The sequence below is a fragment of the Podarcis cretensis genome (assembly GCF_951804945.1).
Source record: "Podarcis cretensis genome assembly, chromosome: 17".
Lineage (NCBI taxonomy): Eukaryota > Metazoa > Chordata > Lepidosauria > Squamata > Lacertidae > Podarcis > Podarcis cretensis.
Window position 1 is genome coordinate 34,434,674 of NC_137187.1, and position 26,538 is coordinate 34,461,211.

At 46.4% G+C, this 26,538-nt stretch overlaps 1 protein-coding gene across 7 annotated transcripts in view; it reads right to left on the reverse strand.

Annotated features, from left to right (window-relative positions):
- Positions 1-504: 504 nt before the first annotated feature.
- The window catches only part of VAV1 (vav guanine nucleotide exchange factor 1), a 74,854-nt gene continuing 48,820 nt past the window's right edge, over positions 505-26,538 (reverse strand). For 3 of the 7 annotated variants that reach the window (XM_079960015.1, XM_079960011.1, XM_079960017.1), the window contains 12 exons: positions 25,879-25,982; positions 25,159-25,181; positions 15,921-15,966; positions 14,951-15,087; positions 13,765-13,830; positions 12,355-12,453; positions 10,435-10,466; positions 9,224-9,340; positions 6,777-6,864; positions 5,045-5,159; positions 2,324-2,475; positions 505-814 (listed from right to left, as the gene is read on the reverse strand). In XM_079960015.1, coding sequence (XP_079816141.1) covers positions 761-814; positions 2,324-2,475; positions 5,045-5,159; positions 6,777-6,864; positions 9,224-9,340; positions 10,435-10,466; positions 12,355-12,453; positions 13,765-13,830; positions 14,951-15,087; positions 15,921-15,966; positions 25,159-25,181; positions 25,879-25,982 — 1,033 coding nt within the window. In that variant the 3' untranslated portion in view covers positions 505-760. Of the gene's footprint in view, positions 815-2,323; positions 2,476-5,044; positions 5,160-6,576; positions 6,659-6,776; positions 6,865-9,223; positions 9,341-10,434; positions 10,467-12,354; positions 12,454-13,764; positions 13,831-14,950; positions 15,088-15,920; positions 15,967-25,158; positions 25,182-25,878; positions 25,983-26,538 lie in introns of those variants that run through there. The other 4 variants (XM_079960012.1, XM_079960014.1, XM_079960013.1 and 1 more) reach the window with 4 other exon arrangements.

Genomic DNA, 26,538 nt, shown 5'->3' on the forward strand with positions numbered 1-26,538 from the left:
CTCCTCCGACCCGGAAGTGCACCGGAAATAGCATGTGCTCATGCACATGGGCACACACTCTCCCGCCCTCTGGGCGATCGGCACTGGAGACACCAGCCCAAGGCACGGTTAGTTTGCTAACCCCTGTTCTAGAGAAAGACCAGAGAGTCTAGAAGGAGCAATCTAGAAAGACCACAGAGTCTAGAAGGACCAAGGAGCAGAGCAGTGATCCAGAGCCTCAGGTGGAAGCTGCTACTACCACCAAGGCATCTGCCTGAAAAATTACATGGTTTTTTTGTGGGCAGTATTAAAAGAATGAAGAATAACAATAGTGAAAAAGGGTCTAGGGAGACTACATTTGAATGTTGGCAGTTTCCAAACACATTTGTTCCAGATCAAGGATACCATGCAGAAAACGTGGAAATTGCATGCTGGGTTATGCAGCTATTATGCGCACTCAAAGGGAACTTGGTTCACAATATCTTTGTGGCTATGAGCAATTGTGGTGTTAAAAAAAAGAGCAGCTTTTTATGTTGTAGTTTTATTTTTTCACACATGATTTTGATGATGAGGTTTGCTCTTTGGTAGTTACAACCAGGTTCTCACCCAGTTTATTTGACATTAAGAACACACAGTGAAGGTCAGAAACCAATGTGAGGGGAATTAAAGACAGTTCATAAATAATAGTTTTTGCACAGCAGTGGCTACAGGAAAATGATTCTGTGGTTGTCCCAGGATGTGCTGCAAAAGAATCCTTCAATGCACCCAACTGGGTGTGCCATCAGCAATACTCTGAATAATCTTCTTCCACATAGTTTGCTGGGAACCAGCCAACCTGTAGAGAAAGAACATAAATATAAGGAATGATTGGAGAGCCCTATCAGGCAATGAGAATACTCCCAGGGCAAGAGCCACAGACTTCAAGATCCCAACAATATTTTTTTTCTGGTGCAAGTCCAGTCTAGCAAACTCTCAACTACTGGTAGATGCTAGGGATTAACCATTCAAATGAGGTTCTAGCAGCTTTGAGTTGACATACACAGTGTAACCTCATTGAAGGCATTTAATTTTTAGCAGCTACTCCAATAGCAACTGTGACATCATTTCATGGACTGACAACAATGTAGGCTAGTGTTCTGCCATCTTTCTTAGTTCAACACGTTCTGGGAACTATGTAATTATTGTTTCCTGGTGATGTGGCAAGGATGCGTTTATGTGGGAGATGGGGGAAGAGAACTGCAGATAGATAAGAGGTCTCTTCCTCCTATCATACCTCGGGCTCTCAAAGCTCTCCCAGTAGACATCAGCAGCCCAGTTAATATACATTCAATCAGTGCTGGAATCAACTTGGTATTTGAACCGGCAGATTCCTAGTTTCTGTATTGGTGCCCTGGTGAACCATGTAGGGATACAGAAAAGAGGAATAAGGAGCAGAATTGTTCTCTTGAGTCCACCACAGCTACACTTCCCTAAATAATTTGTTGGATTATCCGGACCCAGCTTGGCCATGACCATATCTACATCAGACCTGCACCTTTGCTTCTGGCTTTGAGTAGGTCTATGGTTCCCAGTCTGTGCTCCCCACTTCCCAGTTCCTACTGCTGACTTCTTGGATGAACCCAGTGACGTAGCTAGCCGCATGGGTGCCTGGGGTGCTGCATGCACCGGTGGGAGCAGGATGAGCAGGGTGAGTGCCCATGGGGCAGAAAGGGCTCAACCCCCAGGAGCTTGTGCCCCCGCTCTGGCTCTAGTTGTCCCTTGTAGTGGTTGCTGTGTTTGGATCATCTCCCTGCCTGCAACTTTAGCTGCTCCTTCCCTTGGCTGTTGTTCTGTCTAGTGCTTGTTGGACAATTACCTTGTTCCAGACCCAGAATCTGCTTCCATTTTGACCCTTCTGTAACCCTTGCCCCAGAGATGAACCCAGTTCTGGTCCCAATTCAACTGGGGCACACACATCAGCTCCCAGCTGACAAATAGCCCATGTAGCTAGCTGCACATTGCCTTGCTTAAAAATGGCCAAAGTGTGTTTGTGTTTGTGTGTGTGGCTGAAGGCAGCTACCTCTACCCCATAGCTGTCAACTTTTCCCATTTCTTGTGAGGAATCCTATTCGGAATAAGGGAATTTCCCTTAAAAAAAGGAAAATGTTGACAGCTATGATCTATACAGTTGCATTAGTGCTATTGGAATAGTGCAAAAAGTCCTGACAGGTCCCCAGTATTTCTCTTGGCTCCAAAATTCATTCACTTCAGAGGTGAGGGGTGTATATCGGTCTCAGTTTGTTCCAAATGTACCACATTCTCCAAGGCAAGCAGCTCAGAGTGGTATGGCTACAAGGGTGCTCACCCGGCCATAGATCTCTCCCTTCCACCATCCTGGCTGCCCTTTCTTGTTGAGAATCTTTATGATGTCTCCCTCTGTGAGGGACAGTTCCGTCCGGTCTCTTGCACAGAAATTGTAGCGAGCCTTAGCTGAACCAAAGTACTTGCAGCTTTTGCCTGTCAAGGAATAATAAAGAGTTAGGCATGGAAACAATAAGGGGGTGCTTATCACATCCCTGAAACTGCACACCACTTGGATGGCAGTGAGCATGATGTAGAAGTTAAAAGTGATTGTGGTCAACAAATGCACACAGCAGAGCTTTCCAAACTTTCCATGTGGGTGACATACTTTTTAGACAAGCATCATTTCGCGACTCAGCAATTCAGTTTTACTAGCAAACTGGAGGTTAAATTAACCCCTTTCCAGCCCCGGGAAGAGCGCGGGGAGCATTTGTGCGAGACACACGCTGCAGCCGACACACTAACGTGTCACGACACACAGTTTGGAAAGCTCTAGCCTTCAGGATATGAACAGGCATGACACTATCAATTCCAGGCCTTAATAGTCTGCATGCACCAACCCTTTCTCTATGCAGAATTTGGAGAGATCTAGAAGATTTCCCTTTTGTGCTCGGGCTAGATAAGAGCTTCCTTATGTGCATGTAAGTGGGACGCAGGTGGCGCTGTGGGTTAAAGCCTCAGCGCCTAGGACTTGCCGATCGAAAGGTCGGCGGTTCGAATCCCTGCGGCGGGGTGCGCTCCCGCTGCTCGGTCCCAGCGCCTGCCAACCTAGCAGTTCGAAAGCACCTCCGGGTGCAAGTAGATAAATAGGGACCGCTTACCAGCGGGAAGGTAAACGGCGTTTCCGTGTGCGGCTCTGGCTCTGGCCAGAGCAGCGATGTCACGCTGGCCACGTGACCCGGAAGTGTCTCCGGACAGCGCTGGCCCCTGGCCTCTTAAGTGAGATGGGCGCACAACCCCAGAGTCTGTCAAGACTGGCCCGTACGGGCAGGGGTACCTTTACCTTTACCTTTATGTGCATGTAAGCCAAGGAGGATTGAGAAGGCATGGGAGGCCTGATCTACACTGCACTACTACTGTATGCAAAATAATAAAAGTTATATGATCCAGTCTTTGTATTTTGCATAGGCCACAGGCAGATGACCTCCATGCTATGTCTGCTCTTCAGCCTCCATCTCCATAAGATGCAATAGACGGACAGGTGGATTTAAACACAGAGAAAGCCAGGCAACCACTGAAGAAAGGTAGGAAATTGCCTAGTCTATTAAAGAATAGTACTCGATTGTTCATCACACGCTAGTTGACACAGGTTGGACCATGGAGTTTGGACCTTGTGTTGAAAACGTGTTAAGAGAATAGCTCCTCTGAACCAGATTGTTGAAATTCTGATGTCACTTCTGCATCTGGCAACTGGAGAAAAGACACATTTGTAAACAGTGGTACCTTGGCTCTCAAACACCTTGGTACTCAAACACCTTGGTTCCCAAACGCCGAAAACCCGGAAGTAGGTGTTATGTTTTTTGAACGTTTTTCGGAAGCCGAATGTCCGATGCGGCTGTCGGCTATTGTTTCCAGGGCGCCTGCACCAATCAGAAGCTGTGCCTTGGTTTTTGAACATTTCAGAAGTCAAGCAGATTTCCGGAATGGGTGAAATTTGGTGCTTTTGTTTTTGTTATTTATTTTGCATTTCTATTTTTGAGGCTTTTTCAGTTACCATAATTTGTTTTGTGTGTGGAACCCAGTTCAGCTACTTATTGATTGTGTGGCTGTGGAAATGGATAAAAGCCCCCCATCCAAACAATGACTATCAACAGTGCAGGTAAGAAAAAAAAAATATTTTTATCATCTACAATACTGTCTTATTTATTTTATAGTACAGTAAATTGATTATTGCTTTTATTTTATGGATCAATGGTTAGATAGTAGAATTCATGTTAAATTGCTGTTTTAGGGGTTGTTTTTAAAAGTCTGGAACAGAGTAATCCATTTTGCATTACTTTCTATGGGAAAGTGCAGCTTGGTTTTGGAATGCTTTGGTTTTGGAACCGACTTCCGGAATGGATTAAGTTTGAGAACCAAGGTACCACTGTAGTTTGGGCTGCCAAAAACAGTGGCCGGGTCATGCTCTGTTGAGGAGGAAATGGAGGCATGGATGTGTCACGCCGGGCGGCAGGCTGCTATCCGCAGCGTGGGGAGCCCTGCGGGAAACTACTGCAGGGCTCCCCACGCTGCGGATGTCTGCCCGGCGCGAGGGGCGCTCTGCTTCAGGGTGCCCCTCGCACTGGGCGGCAGGCTGCTATCTGCAGCCTAGACAGCCCTGCGGGAACTCCCGCAGGGCTGCCTAGGCTGCGGATGTCTTCCTGAAGCCTGGAGAGCGAGAGGGGTCGGTGCGCACTGACCCCTCTCGCTCTCCAAGCTTCAGTAAAAGCCTGCATTCGCCCCATAGGACGCACCCAGATTTCCCCTTCATTTTTGGAGGGGGAAAAGTGCGTCCTATAGGGCGAAAAATACGGTATCTATCTACTTGCACTTTGAGGTGCTTCCACACTGCTAGGTTGGCAGGAGCAGGGACCGAGCAATGGGAGCTCACCCCGTCGCAGGGATTCGAACCGCCGACCTTCTGATCAGCAAGTCCTAGGCTCTGTGGTTTAACCCACAGCGCCACCCGCGTCCTATATCTTGCTTTTAATTGAAACTGTAGAGATGAGACACAGATCACACACACCAGAGGCCCTGGGCACTGTTCTGTTCCCAGGCTCTTTGAAGGAGAACTGTAGCACGGTATCGAGGGTCTTGAAGCAATCCTTCAGGGAGTTCTCTTGGTAAAACTGCACCAGCTCCTAGAGAGAGAAAGAAGAGTTTCTTCATAAAGGCAACATCCTAAAGCTTGCACAATATGCCCCCTGGAGAGGAGGAAGGCAGCATGTGTAGCTGGTAAGGCATATCTAACCCATTCACTTGTGAAAGAAAGACGTGACATGCAAGGCACATATCAGAACAATATTAGGAAAAAAAGGAATACAACTGAAATACATCTCAGCTGCTTCTTTGAACCCCAAACTCTAATTCCCCTTTTCAGAATTGGCTCTTTGGCTTCTGTGTAACATGCGAGACATGCCATAAACCGATTCCCAGGGCTCAACTACAGATGACATAGAAGATGTATGAACAGCCTCTCAGCAGTCTGGTGGCTGCCATTTTGAGTGCAGAGGTGGGGATATTTAACATGTTCCTTTCATTTGTCCACTCACTAGATGATACATTCTAGTCACCCCATATTTTCTCACCCTATCTTGCCCTTTCTAGAAAACTTATCTCAGGGAAGCTGATATTAAGCAGACTAATGGCTTATTCACACTTACCTTTTGCCCCACTTTTTCCAGGCATAGGAAAACTCCATGCATGAGTGTATTCCCTCCCCCCCCCCCGAGCCATCCCATGGAAACCTGCCCTTTCGCATTCAGTTGGAGCAAATGTCAATTTGGGTTTCCCATGGATTGCCATTTGCTCCAATTGAGCTTTAAAGAGTCGGTTTTCATGGGGAGAGCTCCAGAGCAAAAAAACAAAAGGGTGCTCAGACACTTACAACAACAACAACAACAACATTTTTTTTAATCCTGTCCATCTGACTGCATTGCCCCAGCCACTTTGGGGAGCTTCCAACAGAATATACAAAAACACAGCAGGTGCCACTGTCGAGAAGGCCCTCTGCCTAGTTCCCGTAATGAGGGAACCGCCAGAAGGCCCTTGGAGCTAAACCTCAGTGTCTGGGCTGAATGAAGGGGATGGAGACGCCCCTTCAGGTTTATTAGGGCCAAAGCTGTTAGAGCTTTAAAGCGTTAACCATGCCTGGAAATGGTAGAGGAAATTTTGGTAAGTGTGGATGAGCCCTAAGGGCCTAAGATGTTTCTCACTTGTCTTGTGCTTTCTAGGCATGGGTCTGAGGGATTTTGCCTTTGTCCCACTGCTTTCCCCAGGAAACCCCTCTTTGGTGCTGAATTGGAACAAAAAGCAATCTGCAGGAAACCCAATTGCCACTTGTTCCAATTCAGTGCTAAACCATGAGTTTTCTTTGGGAAAGGGGTGGGGCGATGTGCCCTAAAGGGAAGGGTTAAGCAGCTCCTCTGCATTGTGCTCTTTTGCTTCTGATCCCAGCTTGGGTGATTGCTTTTCACTTAAATAAAACAGCCCCGACTGTAGAGAGACATGCACCTTCTTAATCCTATGCACTTCTTAATCCTATGCACTGTGCATCCTATGCATTGCCTGGTTTGGCCCTTTGCCATCATCACTATTGTGATGGTGCTTGCCAAAGATCTCCCTTCTGCCTATCCTGGAACTGAAATAAAGATATGTTTGCCTTCACTCTCCCTCCAACTTCCTCTCATTTTGTTCCCCCATTCTTCTCCTCAGTTGTAACAGTCACTATGAAGACAGAAGGGAAAACCGATTCTTACTATAAGTCCTTTGAAGGCTTTCTTCTCTGTGATGCGATACAATCCCTCCTTGGTCTGTATTTTGATGTGCTTGACTTCAGCGTTGAACCTGAGGGACACAAATCCACATGACAGTTGGGTTAATGGTTTCCCATTTCTGCACAGCATTGTTGACAATTGGCAACAACGGGTCACGTAACCTCATTTAGAAGAGCTCTAAGCTAAGAGATAGAACTAAGGTGCCTGCCTCATTCAAAGTCAAAATTAATGCTGGCATTTGAAATAATCAGCAAATGTCCAATTCTGATGTCCAACTCTGAACTCTGCTGAACAGTGTTTCCGGATAACAACTACTGTTTTGTTGAATTCTTCATCAGTCAATTAGTTCAACACTTGTAAGTAGAAAAGATATGTAATTTCTTCATTAACCAATCTTTTTTCGAATAGATATAATGAAAAATACTCTGGAACAGTGCTCATGCGATTATGTAGTCACTTCACAGCTTGCTCTCCACTGGGTAAAGTCTGGCACCGTGATTCATTTAAGGACTTTCAGAGACTTCAGTTCATTAGTTTTGATGTTTTGAATTATTCTATAAAGTTTTTCACATTGTTATTGTTTCTGGCCATCGTGTTGCTTTTGATATTGCTGACTCATATTTTGCAACACAGGGGTTTGTTTGTTTAGGCATTTGAAATGAGGCAGTGCTTCAACTGTGAAGAAGAAACCAAGGATGGTATGTATATATTTACAACTGTTGGTGTGCTGTAGAATCCTTCTTAATGAGAGGTTGGGACAAAAATTGACACGATAATTTGGGATAAATCAGCCTTGTATAACCAACATGCTTAAATTGAATTAATGCTTGAAGGGGTTAGGATCCTAGAGTAAGCTGTTCTGCCAGGCTTAGCTAGGTCACATGCCTTACCTGAGAGGAAGGGCTACCAAACACTTTGTTCTTTTTCCTTCCACCATATAAGGATGTCTAAGCTAGAGCATCCAACTTTAGAAAGCCATTTTTCTCTCTCTATACAAATAATTTATAAGGGACGCGGGTGGCGCTGTGGGTAAAACCTCAGCACCTAGGGCTTGCCGATCGCATGGTCAGCGGTTCGAATCCCTGGGACAGGGTGAGCTCCCGTCATTCGGTCCCAGCTCCTGCCCACCTAGCAGTTCGAAAGCACCCTTAAGTGCAAGTAGATAAATAGGTACCGCTTTATAGCGGGAAGGTAAATGGCGTTTCCGTGTGCTGCTCTGGTGCTGGTTTGCCAGAGCAGCTTCGTCACGCTGGCCACGTGACCCGGAAGTGTCTGCGGACAGCGCTGGCTCCCGGCCGCTAGAGTGAGATGAGCGCACAACCCTAGAGTCTGTCAAGACTGGCCCGTACGGGCAGGGGTACCTTTACCTTTACCTTTATACAAATAATTTAGAAACTCTTACCAATTTTGAAACTAAGTTGTACCACCTGTATTTTCTCGCTGCTGTGTGGAAAAGCACATGAATCTGACCGCTGAAGAGTTTGTAAGTAAACTCTTTTTACCTTACTGAACTGGTGATCTCTTTCTGTGCTAAGGGAAGTGGGAAACTTTGGAAGCAACTTAGAAGGGGGTATTTTAAAGGTCTTAACATCCTATATATCCATGCTGTATTTAAATCTCTGCTGGGGCTCTCTCACCAAAGAGTACTTGGCTCAGCCCTGTATACCTGAAGGAGCATCTCCGCCACTGTCATTTAGCTCAGACACTGAGGTCCAGCTCCAAGGGCCTTCTGGTAGTTCCCTCACTGTGAGAAATGAAGTTACAGGGAACCAGGCAGAGGGCCTTCTCAGTAGTGGCACCCGCCCTGTGGAACACCCTCCCATCAGATGTCAAGCAGATAAGGTACTATACAACTTTTACAAGACACCTGAAAGCAAGCCTGTACAGGTAAGTTTTTAAATGTTAAATATTTGTTATGTTTTTATATATGCTGGAAGCTGCCCAGAGTGGCTGGGCCGACCCAGTCAGGTGGGAGGAGTACAAATAAAAAAATGATGATGATGATGATGAAGTTTTAAGCATCAACTTCCAAAGAAACCTGAATCAATGGATTCTAGTGTGGATGTGCATTTTTTTAAAAAAAGGTATGATTTTCTAAACTTTGCCAGCTTCAAGGTTTTCTTTCTTCCTTTCCTTTTATTATGCAGTGGTACCTTGGTTTTCGAACGTAATCCATTCTGGAAGACCATTCGTATTCTGAAACGTTCAAAAAATGAAAACTCAAAATGGAAGCCTCAGTACGGAAGCCGTGTTTCCGGTTCGACTTCAGAGGTGTGTTCGAAAACCGAAGCATTTACTTCCGGGTTTACAGCATTCGAGTTCCAAACGGAATGTCAATGGAGACATTTGAAAACCGAGGTACTACTGTATTGCACATACAAATCTCCTTCTCTACCCTGATTTTCTAGCGTGGGGAGCAATAACATTACTTGATGCTGATGGCAAATTCAGTTGCATCCTTGATTCTCTGCCGCACCAGGAAAGTCCCATCTGAACGACTGGCAAGGGTCTGTTCTGCTTCTGCCCGCTCCATGGGCCCTGCATACCTGTACAATGAGGGGTGTTTGTTAATTGCAGTACAGCATTTGGTCACTGGGTGTCTCTGTATCCCACAGTTTACCACCACCACAAAAGACAGAAGGTGGGAGATCGAAGCAGCATGAGAAATCCTATGTGCCTTATTTTTATTCAATATAACTATCAGTGTTCTCATAAAGTCTTTAGATGAGTGCCTGTTCTATTGCAACAATGAAATGAAGAGCAAGGGAGAATACTGTCCTCTCCCTGTTAATCAATGGTGTCTGTGAAAATTTTTACACATCACTTGGGAAGACAGGCGAACTAATGCCAGTGTACTGGAAGAAGCAAAGATCACCAGTGTCAAAGCAATGATACTTCGATACCAACTTCGTTGGACTGGTCATGTTGTTCGGATGCCTAATTATTGTCTTCTAAAGCAGCTACTCTATTCCAAACTTAAAAATGGAAAGCGTAATGCTGGTGGTCACCAAAAGAGGTTTAAAGACTCTCTCAAGGCAAATCTTTAAAAATGCAGTATAAACACTGATAAATGGGAAACACTGGCCTGAGAGCGCTCCAATTGGAGAACAGCCTTTACCAAAGGTGTCATGGACTTTGAAGATGCTCGAACTCAGTATGAAAGGGAGAAATGTGCTGAGAGGAAGGTACGCTTGGCAAACCCTCACCGTGATCAACTCCCTGCCCAGAAACCTATGTCCCCACTATGGAAGGACGTGTGGATCCTGAATTGGCCTCTGCAGTCACTTACGAACTCACTGTTAAAACTGTGTTTATGGAAGACAATGTTACTCGGCTATGAGTGATTGCCAAAAAAGAAGAAGACCCTGCTCTCAGCTTGGTGTAACAGCTCTGAACTTATGATATGGGATAAACACATTTAAAAATCAATAGCATGGGAAAACCTCACAGCAAACCTTGTATGTGCATGTGATGTCTCATTGTACTTGCATACTGTGTAGATTTACAAGTGGGCTACTACCAGCAGAAACCCTAGGCCTATGTAGGATGCAAGGTTCATTAACCTCATGCTAGACATCACAGAATAAGGAGTTTTGGATAACAAGCTACTGAAATGGTTTAATTCTGTGGTGTTACTTACCAGTGAAAGACTGACAGATCTGGAGGAGGAATCTGGGAAAGAAAAGGTAATACAGTATTTATTTTCTGTGAATTGGGGTAGGATTTGTATTGTGGAAAGTTTTTGAAAAAACAGCAGAGGGGGAAATCCTTGCCTCATTCATTTTGGTGGGAATGTTTTGACAAATGAGGCAAAGACATCACCCAGAAGATGATATGCAATACTGTGCAGTTATGCTGCTTAAATCCAAAGGCATATTTTATCAGTTATTTCCTGTAGCATATTTTTTTCCAGCTGGTTTCCTTCTAATTCAGCAAATGCAATGTTATAGCATTGGGTTGCAAAGTAAAAACACTTTCTCTCTTTTTTGGGTGCTTCCAGATGGGGGCTTAATATTGTTAACTGGCTTATTGAAATATCAGTAATGAATAACCTGGCAGCAGGTTTTTTTTTTAAAAAATTGGACTTTTAATCAAAAGGGTGCTGTGCGTTAAACCACAGAGCCTAGGGCTTGCCGATCAGAAGGTTGGCGGTTCGAATCCCCGCAAACGGAGTGAGCTCCCGTTACTCAGTCCCAGCTCCTGCCAAGCTAGCAGTTCGAAAGCACGTCAAAGTGCAAGTAGATAAATAGGTACCACTCTGGCAGGAAGGTAAATGGCATTTCCGTGTACTGCGCTGGTTTGCCAGAGGCTTAGTCATGCTGGCCACATGACCCGGAAACTGTACGCCGGCTCCCTCAGCCAGAAAAGCGAGATAAGCGCCGCAACCCCAGAGTAGGCCATGACTGGACCTAATGGTCAGGGGTCCCTTTACCCTTTAAACCTGGATTAAATTGCAAAAAATATGAGCTAGCATTTTGGTGATAATGGCATTGTATGGATGCTGCAAAACAGTTGAATGCATGAGACATACTGATCCCACGATAAACACCTATCTGGAAGCATCCAGCATCCAAGATGGGTAACTAAACAGCACAGGGTTAAGTGCTTTTTTTCTTAAAAAAAAAAAAGTTTAGGGTACTGTCATTTTCCTACTCATATTGAAGTACTGCCTCTCAAGGAGGCCAAACTTAGATTCACAAAATGTTTAGGGGTATGCATCCCCCTGCGTCCATCCGTCCCCCTCCTGAAAAAAGCACTGGATCTGTCATCCCAGCAGGAGGACTGGATGGTGCACAGCAGCAGCCATCTCAATTTTCTTGTCATGGGTGTTGGTAGGTGGGGTGGCCTGGGGGAGGGGGCCTTGCTGCCTTTGCATGTGGTAGCGGGCAAGAGCTCTGCCTTGTCTGTGAGGGTGAGGCACGCGTAAGTGGCATGGTGCTGAGGCACCTCCGAAGTCTGGCACCAGCCCTGCTTCAAAAAGTAATGGAAAAAGCCCAGGGGAACAATTTGATGATGACATTCCCCAGAATAAAAATGAAAACAAAGAGTAGCAATTTCATAATAACCACCCCAAACCACAATAATTATGTTTTCATATGTGCTGGAAGCTGCCTAGAGTGGCTGGGGAAACCCAGCCACATGGGCAGGGTATAAGTAATAAGATTATTATTATTATTAAGAAGAGCCCTACTGTAGCAAATCAAAAGCCCCTCCAGATCAGCACCCTGTTCTCACAGGAGCCAACTAGATGCCTGGAAGAAGGACCTGAGCACAATAGTATTTTCTCCAGTTGTGATCCCCAGCAACTGGTATTTAGAGGAATACTCACATCCCACTTTAAAATCTATCCAGGAAATAGAAATGAAAAATAAAATAAACATCTTACGGGTCTGAAATGACTGGACCTGTGAGTGAGAATAGAGCCAGGGCCCAGAGGAATATAGCTGCCCCCATAGTTGGAGCTGTGATGTTTAGGGGTATGCGTCCCCCCAGAAAAAAAGCACTGGAAATATCTATGACATCCACCAACACTCATTCAACATCTCAATAGAGCACATACTTGAATCTCCCATGTAGCATTCCTATTGTCAAGATGAGATTTGAGGTTGGGTTCTTTTCTATATTGTCCACAGCTCATACCGCCCTGCTTCTGTATTGCCTGAAATCACAGCATATGCCCGACGCAAAGTTGCCTAAAAATGCTAATTGGAGGAAATCTCCAATAGATTTTCTCGGAATTGGGAGAACAAATGTGAAACCCTTTTAAACAAGTATGGACTAATCCTTGATGTTCTGAAGATACACCTGTAGCTACAAAGCAGTGTATTAAAAATAAAGAGTGCAAACTTTTGTTTAGTTGGAGATCACATCTTGTTGCCTTCACCATTTTAGTACTCTGTGAAATTTGATTATGGACTTCCAGATTACTTCCTTGAATTATTTGCCGATGTGATATGGAAGTTACTCACAACTTTGATATATCAAAGCATGTCCATAGTATATTTAGATGAGGGAAAATGCAGGGATAGCTTAGTTGGTAGAGCATGGGACTTTTAATTTCAGGGTCATGGGTCCGAGTCCAACGTTGGGCAAAAGATTCCCGCATTGCAGGGGGTTGGGCTAGATGACCCTCAGGGTCCCTTCCAACTCTACAAATCTATGACCCTGGAGTATTTGTTAAAACCCCATCGTTCTGCCTGGACACTGAGGTCCAGTGCCGAGGGCCTTCTGGTGGTTCCCTCATTGCGAGAAGCAAAGCTACAGGGAACCAGGCAGAGGGCCTTCTTGGCAGTGGCACCCGCCCTGTGGAAGACCCTCCCACCAGATGTCAAAGAGAAAAACAACTATTTGACTTTTAGAAGACATCTGAAGGCAGCCCTGTTCAGGGAAGTTTTTAATGTGTAATATTTTAATGTATTTTTAATCTTTGTTGGAAGATGCCCAGTGTGGGCGGGGCACAAATTATTTATTTATTTATTTGTTTGTTTGTTTGTTTGTTGTTGTTGTTTATGTATTTGCAGCCAGGGAGAAGTGAAATATATTGTTTGTTATGTACTGTACTACTCCCTGTAAACCTCTTCTAGGGAAAACATTTTCAAAGGAATTATTCAGAAAGTTTCATTTTTTAATAATAGGGAGAAAAAGCATTACAGTACCTGCTGATAAGATTTTTGTGTTTGCTCTAGGAGCCCAACAGATTAGACAAAAAAATAAAATAAAAAATTTGCAAAACACCCATTGCAGGGGTTTGGACTAGATAACCCTTGGGATCCCTTCCAACTCTACAGTTCTATGATTCTGTGGTGTCCGGTGTGTTGGGAACCACTTATGCTAAACTGTACCTCAACCTAATTCTATTTTGTGTGTGTGTGATGACTAATGGTTTACAACACACCAAGCCAGTTTCAATAAAACTCTAATCAAGTAAAACACACAAAGAAATCACCTCCCCCAGATATGTGCTACTTACACAGACATAAGGCTTCACTTTCTTGCAAGGAAACCAGCCAATGTCATTGCTGGATGTGTTCCTTCCCTGAAAACAATGAACGAAAGCAAAGAACTCATGAAAAGTATGGTCAATCTGCAGTTGAACATTTTTGAAAAGAACTTTAGACGATGGGGGGAACGTTCCAGTGGTTGACTTTAAGTTGGTTACAAGCATTGACCTGAAATGACCTGGAGGGGTTTTTTTGGCCATAGTTTCCCCTGCTTCACAGAATGCCTCGCAAACTGCTGCCAAAAAAACAGCCCTTGCATCTAAGTGTGCTGTGAACTGGAAGCGAGAAGCCACCCTTTTCAGTTTCAGTCCCAAATTTAGCACATTTTAGTGACTTGGAACTAGCCTACCTATAGACTGTGAGAAAGAGCAGAGGATCTTCTGGGGGAATAGGTAGCCTGATGAATGCTAAATTAATCTCTGGAAATGGTCCATGAACTTCGGAAGACATGCTGCATGGGCCGCAAAGCCTCCTCAGCAAGAGTAATGCTGAGCTCTGGGCAGCAATTTGATTGGCAGCAGAACTCCTCCTCTGCTGCTGCCTGTTAGGACAGGGGCCATTTAAAAGGCCACGTCAGTGGGCAAACAAGGCAGATTGAAGGAGTAAGAGGGTGAGGGAAGGAGAAGAGTTCTGCATCCTTTACCTATGTTCCCCCTTGGTTCTTCAAATCACACTGGCAGACTTGCACTTAAAAGATTCAGTAGTTCCTTTATTTGTATTCTGAGAAGGCATGCAATGGGACGCAGGTGGCGCTGTGGTCTAAATCACTAAGCCTTTTGGGCTTGCCGGTCCCAGCTCCTGCCAACTTAGTGGTTTGAAAGCACGTCCAAGTGAAAGTAAATAAATAGGTACCACTCCGGTGGGAAGGTAAACGGCATTTCTGTGCGCTGCTCTGGTTTCGCCAGAAGCGGCTTAGTCATGCTAGCTGCACGACCTGGAAGCTGTCTCCGGACAAACGCCAGCTCCCTCGGCCTGTAAAGCGAGATGAGCACTGCAACCCCAGAGTCGTCCGTGACTGGACTTAACTCTCAGGGGTCCTTTACCTTTACCTATGCAATAGCTCATTCATCATTCCAGTTATTCATCACCATGTTATCCTGATGTCACCTCAAGACCGAAGAGCTATCGTTGGACAGCAATGTTGACTATGCCTACCTGCCACCACAGCTGCTCGGCCTCAGCTCTGTTTAGCTCCACAATATCCCCCACGTTGAGCTTCAGTGGTGGACCAAATGCCACAGGAGGTGGAGGAACACCATAATACTCCTGGCAGACCTCCAATTTGGGCAGCCCTTAAGAGCAAAGAAGAGAATTGTAGTGATTAGACGAATCAGTTTCCTTGCATCTTCACACCCCGTCACCCCATCATTCAGACCTGACACTGAGGTCCAATTCCGAGGCTCTTCTCACTGCAAGAAGTGAAGTTACAGGGAACCAGGCAGAGGGCCTTCTTGGTAGTGGCACCCACTCTGTCAAAGAGATGAACTACCCAACTTTGAGAAGACATCTGAAGGCAGCCTTGTACAGTGGTACCTCAGGTTAAGAACTTAATTCGTTCTGGAGGTCCATTCTTAACCTGAAACTGTTCTTAACCTGAGGTACCATTTTAGCTAATGGGGCCTCCTGCTGCTGCCGTGCCTCCACAGCACAATTTCTGTTCTCATCCTGAAGCAAAGTTCTTAACCCAAGGTACTATTTCTGGCTTAGCAGAGTCTGTAACCTGAAGCGTCTTTAACCTGAAGCGTTTGTAACCCAAGGTACCGCTGTATAAGGAAGCTTTTAACATTTGACGTTTTGTTATGTTTTTATACTCTGCTGGAAGCTGCCCAGAGTGGCTGGGGAAACCCAGCCAGATGGGCTGAGTACGACTAATAAAATTATTATTATTGCTTTTATTTCAACCACATGCTATGGGAGTGAGCTTTTTAAATAACTAGGAACAACCACACTATTCTGTGTCCAAGTGATGGGTGGGGCCATGTAGGTGAATGCAAGCAGTGAGTTCTCCAGATGCTCTGCTGCTAGTCTTGGGCGGCTGCCAGCCTCAATCCTTCATCGGTCACCTGCCATTATTGGTGTCCTTGCGGAAACATACAAAGTGAGCTATCAGGTAATTACAACTCACCTAGAGCAGCTTTATCGCTCTCCAGCGTATGTCGATTGGATTTATTCTGCACAGAAAAATGGATTTTGGTTCAGGTAACGGGAATGAGGTGAGAGGTTAACAGGATATAGAAAATTATAATGACCAAGGTACGCATCCAAGTTTCTGGAAGGATATATCATATTCAACCTGTATGGAGTATTTTATTCATTGTACACAATGTACACATCTTAAGCTAAAAATTGGTTGACTGTGGATTATGAACCATTTCCACACCACTGGCTGAGTTGCTGTGATGTCACAGAACATTCACAATTATTGACATTCACGAGGAGACAGGTTCAGCCCATTGCATGCTGACAAACTTTCCACACAGGGCTCATCCACACTTCCCCTTGTCTTGCCGCTTCTCCCCAGGAAAACCTGCTGGTTACTGTTGAATCGGAACAAACATCAAATGGTTTTTCTGTGGTTCTCCCAGGAAAAGTGGCAGAGCGAAAGAAAAACAGCTCAGACTCCTGCATTGAAAGTATGGGGAAATCTCTTGGACCCCAAATGCTTTCTAGGCATGGAACTAGTGGAAGTGTGGACAAGCCCTCAGTAAAGGGTCAGTTTCCAGAAAGTAAAAACTCACACAAAGTATACAGACAGAAGGATCTACATGCTGGTGGAAGCAAGCAGAAAGGTTTGGTGCTAAGCAGACTGAGGATTGGGAAGATGAGTGAGAAGAGGATTTACGAAGCAGTGGGTTTGAAGAGGTGGGGATGGAGTGGGGGGATGGAAATAGCAGGGGAGAGGAGCAGCAAAAAGACCTGATGTTGAGAAGTAAAGGAGGCAAGGGCTGAAGGAATAAAAGGGGGCTAAGGAGAAAAGGGAGGAGATATTTTGGGGGGCAGGGCTCTGTGGCTATGGGGACAAAAGCGGCAGCATGCAAACAATTTACAATGCCCCTTCCGACCTTCAGGAGGAGGGGGGGTTGTGGGATCACGACCCCGCCCACACTCTGCGAGGCTGGCGTCAGCCTCGCAGGAGACAGGGATTCACCCAATTAGCATACCCTGTGGCGCCAGCCAATTGGCTGGCGGCAGGGGCGGGCCTTCCTAGGGCCACTTAAGGTCAGGGCAGCCCCTGGCTCACCCCCTTTCTTCCCTGGAGACGACGCAGTTTGGAGTTTGCAGTTTGGGTTTCCCTCAGCTGCTGGACCACAGAGAAGTTTACCTTTTGTTATTCCTTTCTCCTCTAGGAGTGAGGGCTGCTTAATTCGCCTTTATTGCGCTGCTCTCTTCATAATTGGGTACTTTGGCTGAATTTTAATTGATTGGGGTGCCTGGGGGGGTGACTACATTGCCATTCGTCGTTAATTCTGCTGGTGCCTTGCTGTTTGTGTGTGTGTTTATTGTTCCCTTGGTCAGCAGAGGTGCTTCAGAATTTCCTCATCCTTCCTCCTTTTGCTTCTCCCCCTCTCTCCCCATGGTTTGAATGCTCTTGAATCAGCTGATTTTACACGGTCTCCGTTCTGCCCCCCTTGTTTCTCCCCTCTCCCCAGCTAATTTAAACAGTCTCCATTCTGCCCCTTCGTTTCTCCCCTCTCCCCGGCCAGCCCTCACGTTTCCCGCATATCAGCTGTTCCTGCTTGTGGGAGATCTTATCTGCCTTGCCTGGAGCGTTCCTGCCTTGCTTCTTTGTTGCCTTTGTTCTTGAGCTGCAGGGCACCTCGTGGAATATGCTGTAGCTTCACAGAAAAAGCTCCCTTTCTTTTACAGGGAATTTTCAGCATTCGCTGCTGGTGTTGCTTTATTTCTAAACTGCTTGATTTTCAGGAGTTGTTATCTCTAGTTTTGTGGGGCTTTTCTCCTTCTGGGGGTTTCCCCCTTTGCGCTCCATTCCAGCTGCTGCAGTTTAACACGGGAGCTGTAATTGAGCTAAAATCACTGTGTGTGTGTGTTTGTGTGCTTTCCTTCCAGCATCTCTTTCACGTCTACAGTTTTACAGGAAGCTCTGTGTGTTTTGGTGCAAGTTCCCTGCCCTCAGGAGCTTGCCTTGCCTGCTGCTGCATGCCCCCTTCAGAAGAATTTATTCAGCTTTGTGGAGCTTTTTCTGGTGATCCGTTGCCTGCCCTCGACTGCTGACCGCCTGTCCTGCAAGGAGCTCAAGGAAGAAAGGCCGGAGGACACAGCGCACCCATCCAATCAGGTTTTGCTGTTGGGGCTTCATGCTTTAGCTAGGGGTTTGTGCAGGGGAGCGTGGTGCAATTAGGTGGATGGCAGCTGCGGGAGGAGAGCGGGCTGCATTTGGTGCCGGTTGTGTTTCATTTTCCTGCTGGGGTGAGGGGGCAGAATTTCTTCTCAAATAATCATTTCAGCAGCATTCTTGAGGGGGTGAGTTCTACAGGCTGTTTTATTTTCGCGCGGAAGTTTAGACTTGGAAAGCATCGGAAGCAGCTGTGCCGTTGCCGGGCAACCACCGTGCCCCTGCCGCCATTTCATCCACCCACATGGCCTTCCGGGCGGTTGCCATTTTACTATAGGCACTCCACGTGGGAAGTAATTTTAAAAACCCTACCTTTTAAGCCTAACCGGCGGAAAAACCAGGGAAATAATTAATGTTCATAAGGGGTACGTGGGGAATGCCTGCAGGTTTTGCTCTTGCGGTTGTGGAATTTTTTCAGTGTTAAAGGGCTAGCGTTAAGTGTTTCCGCACATGTTCCTTGCCGCTAGGCAGTGGGAACGCATTACGGCCGCCATTTTGATTGCCCACGTGGCCTTGCGGCGGCGGCCATTTTAGGAGAGGCAAAACCACGTGGGATCTACTTTTTGAGTGCCCCTCACTTTCTATTTGGTTTTAAATTCAAAAGCAATATAAACAATATAAACAAAGGAAATAAACACAAGCAATATAAACAAAGGATGATAGCGCAACTATTAATAGAGCCTAGCTTAAATATGAGCATGCAAGGGGCTGCAGGGAGCCCCTCCTCTTGGTGCATAAGCTTGCATAGAGCTGGCTACAGCGTCTCTGGCTAGGCTAATCTTAGAATTAATATCCTCTAATTAATTGACTGCTTTTGTTTATACTTACACTCTCGAGAATTTCATTCTGGGAATTTAGGAAACACATTTAAATCAAATTGAAGCATTAGTGCATAGTATATTGGAATTCAAATTATTTCATTCAGCTTGCGGTGCTCTGTGGAGCTGTGTCATTTACTCTCTGCCTAGGCTTTAATTTGATAATTTGGTATAGTCAATTCATAGTTATAAGGAAAAGAGATGCAGGTTTTACATCATTTGATTTATTAAAGGGTTTCTTCGCCTGCAATCTCTTGCGAGCTTCGCATACAGGTTATAGGGAATCTAAAGCAAATAGCTCATGCCTCTTTTACGTTCATCTCTTTCTGGTATTTCATCAGTTAGTTTATAAGTATATATTTAATCTGGCAATTTTAAATCATTTGGTTGATTTTGATAATAGTGCTTAAGGGCTTTTGGGAGCTTTGCTTTGCTTATAGGTTTGTTGCATAAGTCAACTTATCATCTTTCACTGCTGTATTGCTGGGTTACAATGTATAATTCTACCTCTAGCTTGCTGCATAGCTGCTGACATTATCAAAGGTGCTCTTCTGTTTATTATAGACTCAGTATTCCTCTAAATACATTGCTTGAGGTGTGGGCTGGTATTTTGGTTTGCTATCCAGTGCAGATAATAATGAGCTACGGTGATATTGTTTGCAGCTAAATACAATTTGTTGGAGATTAGTTAGGCATCTTTGATTCCTTTAAACTCACCAGTGCAGACAATACTGAACTACTGTGATATTGCTCGCACCTCACCCATATAATCCAAGCTAGTTGGCGTTGATTTTACTGAACCAGGCTAATTAAGGGTATCAAACTATGTCTGCTCAAAATGCCGCTATATCTGGGGTGGCACAAGGGAACCAGGAGGGGTCCCAGGCTTTGTAATGCCTACTGTATCGGGGGGGGGGGGGGCATAAGGGAACCAAGAGGGGCCTCAGGCCTTCGTAGTGCCTAGTAACCCACATACTTTGGCACAGTTTTTTCAATGCTCTTAGACATTTTATAGGCAATATAGGCCCGCAGGCCAGGTGGCAGCGGCACCTCTTGCGCTCACCCAAGAATGCATCCCGGATACGCCACCTAACGTTGTGGACCGCCCTGGTACCTCCGCGGCCACCGCAGCAGTGCTGAGACCAGCCAATGATTCAACAGTGAGTCCTGTGTCCAAGATGGGTTAGGGTAGCCTCCTGTGCCCTGCAACCCGCAGGCCTAGTCAGTGTTTCCTCTGCTTTGGAAACCTTTTACCAACAATTCAGGCCCATGGTCACTACGGCCTCTTCTGAAATAGTGAGGAGCTCCTTTGCACTTTGGCCTCCTTATTTAGGGTCCCACATTCGGGTAGCAATCCATTTATGCATCCTCACACATAATTACAGTCTACGTGTCCCTGGGTTTCCAATGACAGATCCTCGGGAGGTAGGGCTCATGCTTACAATTATAACCTTTCTGCCTCTCAGTATACCCCAGACTTTCCCAGTATTCCACAGGGAATGCTGTGGAAGGGAGAAAGAAGTCTAAGTAAGAAGAAGCATTCGGCCAAGAAGAGCAAAAGAAGTAAGCCTTCTGATGCCGAGGACGATTCAGAAAAGCTTCCTGCTGCCCACCACCTGCTGTGTTCCGAGCGACCAGAATTACTGGATGGAGCATATGGGTCCCTATGTGGGAAAAGGAAAGTCAGAAAATTTGAAGCCAAGCGAGTCCCTCACCATGAGGTTTGCTGGGAGTACAACACGGGTGTGTGCCAAGGGCCAAATTGTAAGTATGTGCATGAATGTGAGAAGTGCCTAGGTAACCACCCAGCGTCTTCGTGTTTTAAAGGTAAACAGCCTTTTCCGGGCAGCAGGGGGCATTTCCATCAGGGGTCTTGAAAAGCTCACAGACCCGCCAAAAAGAACAGCCAGAAACTGGTATTAATTTGGCCCTTGACTGGGATGTTCTCTTCTGTTGAGCCCTCACCTCTTAGAACCCTTCTCGATAGATACCCTAAAAATAGAGGCAGCAAAGAGTTTCTCTTATGGCCTCAGGATCCTCATTTCATTACCCCCTAACTCGGGGAACCCCCCCCCCCCAAACCAAAGAATCAGTTCGGGAAGTGTCCCGTCTAAACAATTATCGCACTCCTAGAGTGGCAAACCTGTCCCGGACCTTTGACCTTTAGTGCTTAGAAATAAACATCTACTTCTCTAACAAATTTACCCCTGGGGTTAACAAGGGCATCACGGATGCACAGGTGCAGCGAATTGCCACAGCCATTCCGGGAGCACCTTTGGAGCCTTGGGAACATGATGTCCTGAAGGGAGTATTAGCTTCAGGAGCCAAGCCCACGCTTAGATCTTTTAAAAGGGCTTGGGTGGACTTTATGGAGTTTCAAGGCAAACTTATAAAATAATAGTAATAAAATATGATAATGATAATAATAATAATGACAATAATAATAATAGTAAAAAACAAAAAACAAAAAACAAAAAAAAAAAACCAAAAACCTACGCTTGACACACCTCAAGGTAAATTAAAAAATCCTAAGCTTCACACGCCTCCTACCAAGGCTGAAGCTCTGCAATACTTGGTACATTGGAGGGTGCTGGGTCGTGCAGCAAAGACTCTTAAACATCCAGTAGGCGGCAATCTCTTTTTTCTGTAAGGTTGTTTAATCCAGAGACCCTGGTGTGGCCTTCTTAGTGTGAAGGGCACTGTGGGGCTGGCGCAGGCCGCAGCCTCCTAAAAGTGATGGTAGAAGGCCCTTAACTTATGACATTCTATGCTAATTCATAAATAAATAAATAAATGTAAAATAATAATAATAATAATAAACCATAAAAAAAAAAAAACAAGAAGGAAGAAAATTAAGAAGTATCTGTTGGTCCGAGGACAAGGCCCAGTTATTTACAGCTGCATACTCCATTGCCTTTGGCGCTATGCGCAGTGGCGAAGTGGTTTGTAAGGGCCAACCAGATTCCATTGCCCGAGGTAGTTTGAGAGACCTGACCTTGTTCAGATCCAATTTAGTCCTGCATGTCCAATGTTCCAAAACCGATCAGCAGTAAAGGACACTAAACAATTCATGTACATGGGACCAACCGTCTCAGGTCCATTCCTCGAACATTGGGATGGCTCCGGCCTTGCACGGCATCAGTCCATGCACGTTATGCGAAGGGCGATTGCTGCCTGAGGTTTACCCTCAGCTAAATTCACGGTTAACTCCTTTCGGATTGGGGCCGCCACCACAGCAGTGCATTTGGGACTCTCATCTGAAAGGATGAAGGACTTGGGGGCAGTGGAAGTCTGATGCATTAAGGGAAGTCTGATGCATATAAAGGAGATATTCATAAGACCTTGTGATTGTTCACAGTATACCTGACCTGGCTTTGTTACCTTCTTTTGCTTTCAGGTGACGTTGTGATGCATATTTGGAGTATAGCCCCTGCACCGTCCACTGGGATATAAACCATGCCGCTAATGGGGACCTAGGGTGCAGGAGCTACGAGGGCGCGCATCTGGATAATCGGGCACAGCATGGTGCATTGGGCCAGGGTCCGCGCCATCAATTCCGGTCTCGGGCCGCACCTTAGCTACATAAATATATCTTGGATCTCTCGAAGGAGAATGCGCTGGGCCAAAAAATGTTGCCCGCTATTAGGGCCAGAGAGGCGGCGGAGGGGCCCCCAGATGCTTTAGATATCCAATTAGGCGAAAAGTGTTAGCTTACAGAAAGGCAGTCGACTTGATGTGGCATATCTTTAGTGACTTGGAGGAACTTAAGGCCTCTTACCCAAACGTCACTACTAGTTTATTTGGGGCCTCGTGGATGGAGAGGCGGGTTTGGAGAGATTGCAGGTGCCCGATAGCCATAAACAGGGCTAGGAAAGCCTGGCATTGGGCGGTGGTGCGTAGAGTGGCAGCCCTGGGTGGGAGTGGCATTGAGGGCCCACCCAGTGCCATGGTCATCCAGCTGAGCGAGAACGACTTGGCGTATAGGAAAGGGGTGGACTTGATATGGAACATTATCAATGACTTGGAATTGTTGAGGGCATCCCATGAAAACATTACAATAATCTGGTCATCTTTGCTGGAAAGGCGATGTTGGAAAGGGATGCAGAAAAACCCGTGGCTGTGAACAAAGCTAGGAGGATTGTGGAGCGCACGGTGGCTCGTAGAGTGGCCGCATGGGGCGGTCGGGTCATTCAGCACCCATGCATACGGTTTGACAAGGAAATGCTTTATCACTGGGATGGCGTGCATACGGTTTGACAAGGAAATGCTTTATCACTGGGATGGCGTGCATCTATCTGATGCTGGCAATGCTATTTGGTTGGCAGATAATTTTCAAGGCGTTAGGGATTGGTTACAGGTCTGAGGGTATTGGCGGCGAGCCGGCTTGCGGCTCGGTGGCGGTAGGCATTGGCCGGGGTATTATCATGCAGATGAGGTTGGGGGGGAGGAACGCCATCACCTCCCCCAATGCTTGAAGGGTAGTTCGTTAAAGGACTCCGAGGGGCGACGCCTCGTCCGAAACCTACGGAGGCTAGGGCCTAAAGCGCGCCCCCGAGCGGTAACCCCTTGGGGAGCGCCCAGGGATATGCATCTCGGGTGGCTCCCCCTGTTGGTGTTTAACCCTTCCCGGTCAGACCGGATAGTCGGTTAGGGCCAATGCCTAAAGCCAATACCCTTCTTTCCTGTAATCAATAAAGTTGTGGCCATTTTTCGCCCATTAACCTAAAACTCTGTGTCCGTTGTCTTCATTTATTCCACCTGTGGGGGGGAGGGAATAGCCACACAATGCCCCTTCCGACCTTCAGGAGGAGGGGGGGTTGTGGGATCACGACCCCGCCCACACTCTGCGAGGCTGGCGTCAGCCTCGCAGGAGACAGGGATTCACCCAATTAGCATACCCTGTGGCGCCAGCCAATTGGCTGGCGGCAGGGGCGGGCCTTCCTAGGGCCACTTAAGGTCAGGGCAGCCCCTGGCTCACCCCCTTTCTTCCCTGGAGACGACGCAGTTTCCCACCCACCCGCCCTTTAGGTTTTGCCACTGACCTTGCTATGGGCTTCGGCTGGTCGCCGCAAGGGGCCTGGTAGGAGTTTTTCCATTTGGCTAATTGGCTGGTTTTGTGAGCCACTTGGTTTTTTCGCCTACCTCGTAGCAAATCGTCACAACTCCCTCGGTTTTGGCGGTAGGCATTGGCCGGGGTATTATCATGCAGATGAGGTTGGGGGGGAGGAACGCCATCACCTCCCCCAATGCTTGAAGGGTAGTTCGTTAAAGGACTCCGAGGGGCGACGCCTCGTCCGAAACCTACGGAGGCTAGGGCCTAAAGCGCGCCCCCGAGCGGTAACCCCTTGGGGAGCGCCCAGGGATATGCATCTCGGGTGGCTCCCCCTGTTGGTGTTTAACCCTTCCCGGTCAGACCGGATAGTCGGTTAGGGCCAATGCCTAAAGCCAATACCCTTCTTTCCTGTAATCAATAAAGTTGTGGCCATTTTTCGCCCATTAACCTAAAACTCTGTGTCCGTTGTCTTCATTTATTCCACCTGTGGGGGGGAGGGAATAGCCACACAAATGAATTGAACAATCCAGTCAAATCGATAACTGCTTGTCTCTAACTGAGCGATGAATGGGAAAGAACACAACACCACCTATATTTTATAATTCATATCCACATTAACCAAAACTGGAGATACCCAGAATTTTGTTCTAAAATTCCAGCTCTTTCAATTTCTATTATTTGCTGTGCATGCCTGCACTTAATCTGGCTCTTTCGGGAGGAAACAAGTGTGGTGTCTTTCAGCCACCAAGTAAAGACAGCTGCCATTGGCTTCCACTTAAAAAAGCAACCTTTGGGCAGAACCACACAATACTTCTCTGCAAAAACAGGTTCCTGGGGCCCCATGTTTGTCTTGTGAGCACAAGGGCAAGGGAGGATTGGCAGGAAGAAGGGACTGTTTAGCTTCCTCCCTCCTGCCAATTCTTCTCTGTAAAAGCCCTTCCCACTCCTCCAAAACTTGGTCCCATGGCTAAAAATAGGACTCTTTTGGGGAGGGGAGGTCTGAGCAGAAAGGCAGAGGGTGAAAGCTGTTAGGGTAAGGGTTAAACCCCGCCTCCTGCTAGGCTCTCTTGCAGATGTCCTTCCACCCCACCCCACCTATTATTGTTATTAACTCCAACTTTTATTCTTTTTCTTTTACCTTTTTCATGGTAGATCCAGACTCTGCATTAAACAGAAAATAAGGAAAGATTACAATAGGCATGGAGAGAAGAGCTTAAAATGAATATACATAATAGTATATCACCACCTACTATAGGAAGGGACATGGGTGGCGCTGTGGGTTAAACCACAGAGCCTAGGACTTGCCGATCAGAAGGTTGGCGGTTCGAATCCCCGCGATGGGATGAGCTCCCGTTGCTCAGTCCCTGCTCCTGCCAAACCAGCAGTTCGAAAGCACGTCAAAGTGAGAGATAAATAGGTACCACTCCGGCGGGAAGGTAAACGGCGTTTCCGTGCGCTGCTCTGGTTCGCCAAAAGCGGCTTAGTCATGCTGGCCACATGACCCGGAAGCTGTACGCCGGCTCCCTCGGCCAGTAAAGCGAGATGAGCGCCGCAACCCCAGAGTCGGCCACGACTGAACCTAATGGTCAGGGATCCCTTTACCTTTACCTTACCTACTATAGGAACAGAGCTCTGATTCACACACACCCTTTTAAAAATAAGGTGAAACTGTGTATCACCATCTTATTGCTTCCCATTTCATTATCGATAATCATTCTCTGCATACCCTCTAGCTAGCAGGACCAGTGGTCAGGGATGATGGGAGCTGCAGTCGAGCAACATCTGAGGACCCGGCCCAAGTTTGAGAAAGGCTGCTCTAGAGACTTGTCCACCAATTTAGAAGAGTCTGAAACCTTACCTTTACCTGAGCTGGACTTTCCACACGGTGACACCCGCCCCAGACATTCCTTGTGAGCAGGTGCCCGGCATCTGCTGCAGCGATAGCCCTGATAGAAGGTTCCTCTGTGTGCAGATGGGAAAGAGGAGGGAGGGGGCTTATGTATAATAAAGTGAAGTCTTGCTTAGTTGCCTTACATAAGTGCTGGGTAGAAGACAGGTCTGGAGATCTACTGGTAGATCAGATCTCTGGGTAATTTGCAGTATATCAGGTTTTCTGACTCTCAATTGTTCGACAAGAGCATCAACAAAATGACAGCCCCACCCTAAAATATACTGCTGAAATCAGGAGTGCCAGCTTGAATAAAATAGGTGGGGCAGGTAAGCCCTGCCTCGCATAATCAGTTCCATGAACACCTTTTGAATGGCAATGCCCATTGATTTTGGGAGGGGCTGGACCCCCCAAATATTTTATTGGGGGGCTGAAGGGAACTTGGCCCCTAGGAGCTGGCTCCTGTGACTACAATGAAGGACGCTTGAGGCGATAAGTATGAGTGGATTTTTCTGCTTGAGAGAACTTTGAGCTCTGTTCAGTTTTAGCACTCCAAAAATATTTCTGGGTCCAAAGTGCCAGTCTCTGATTGGTGGATCTTGGGGCTCTAGAAAAATCAAAGCAGATCTT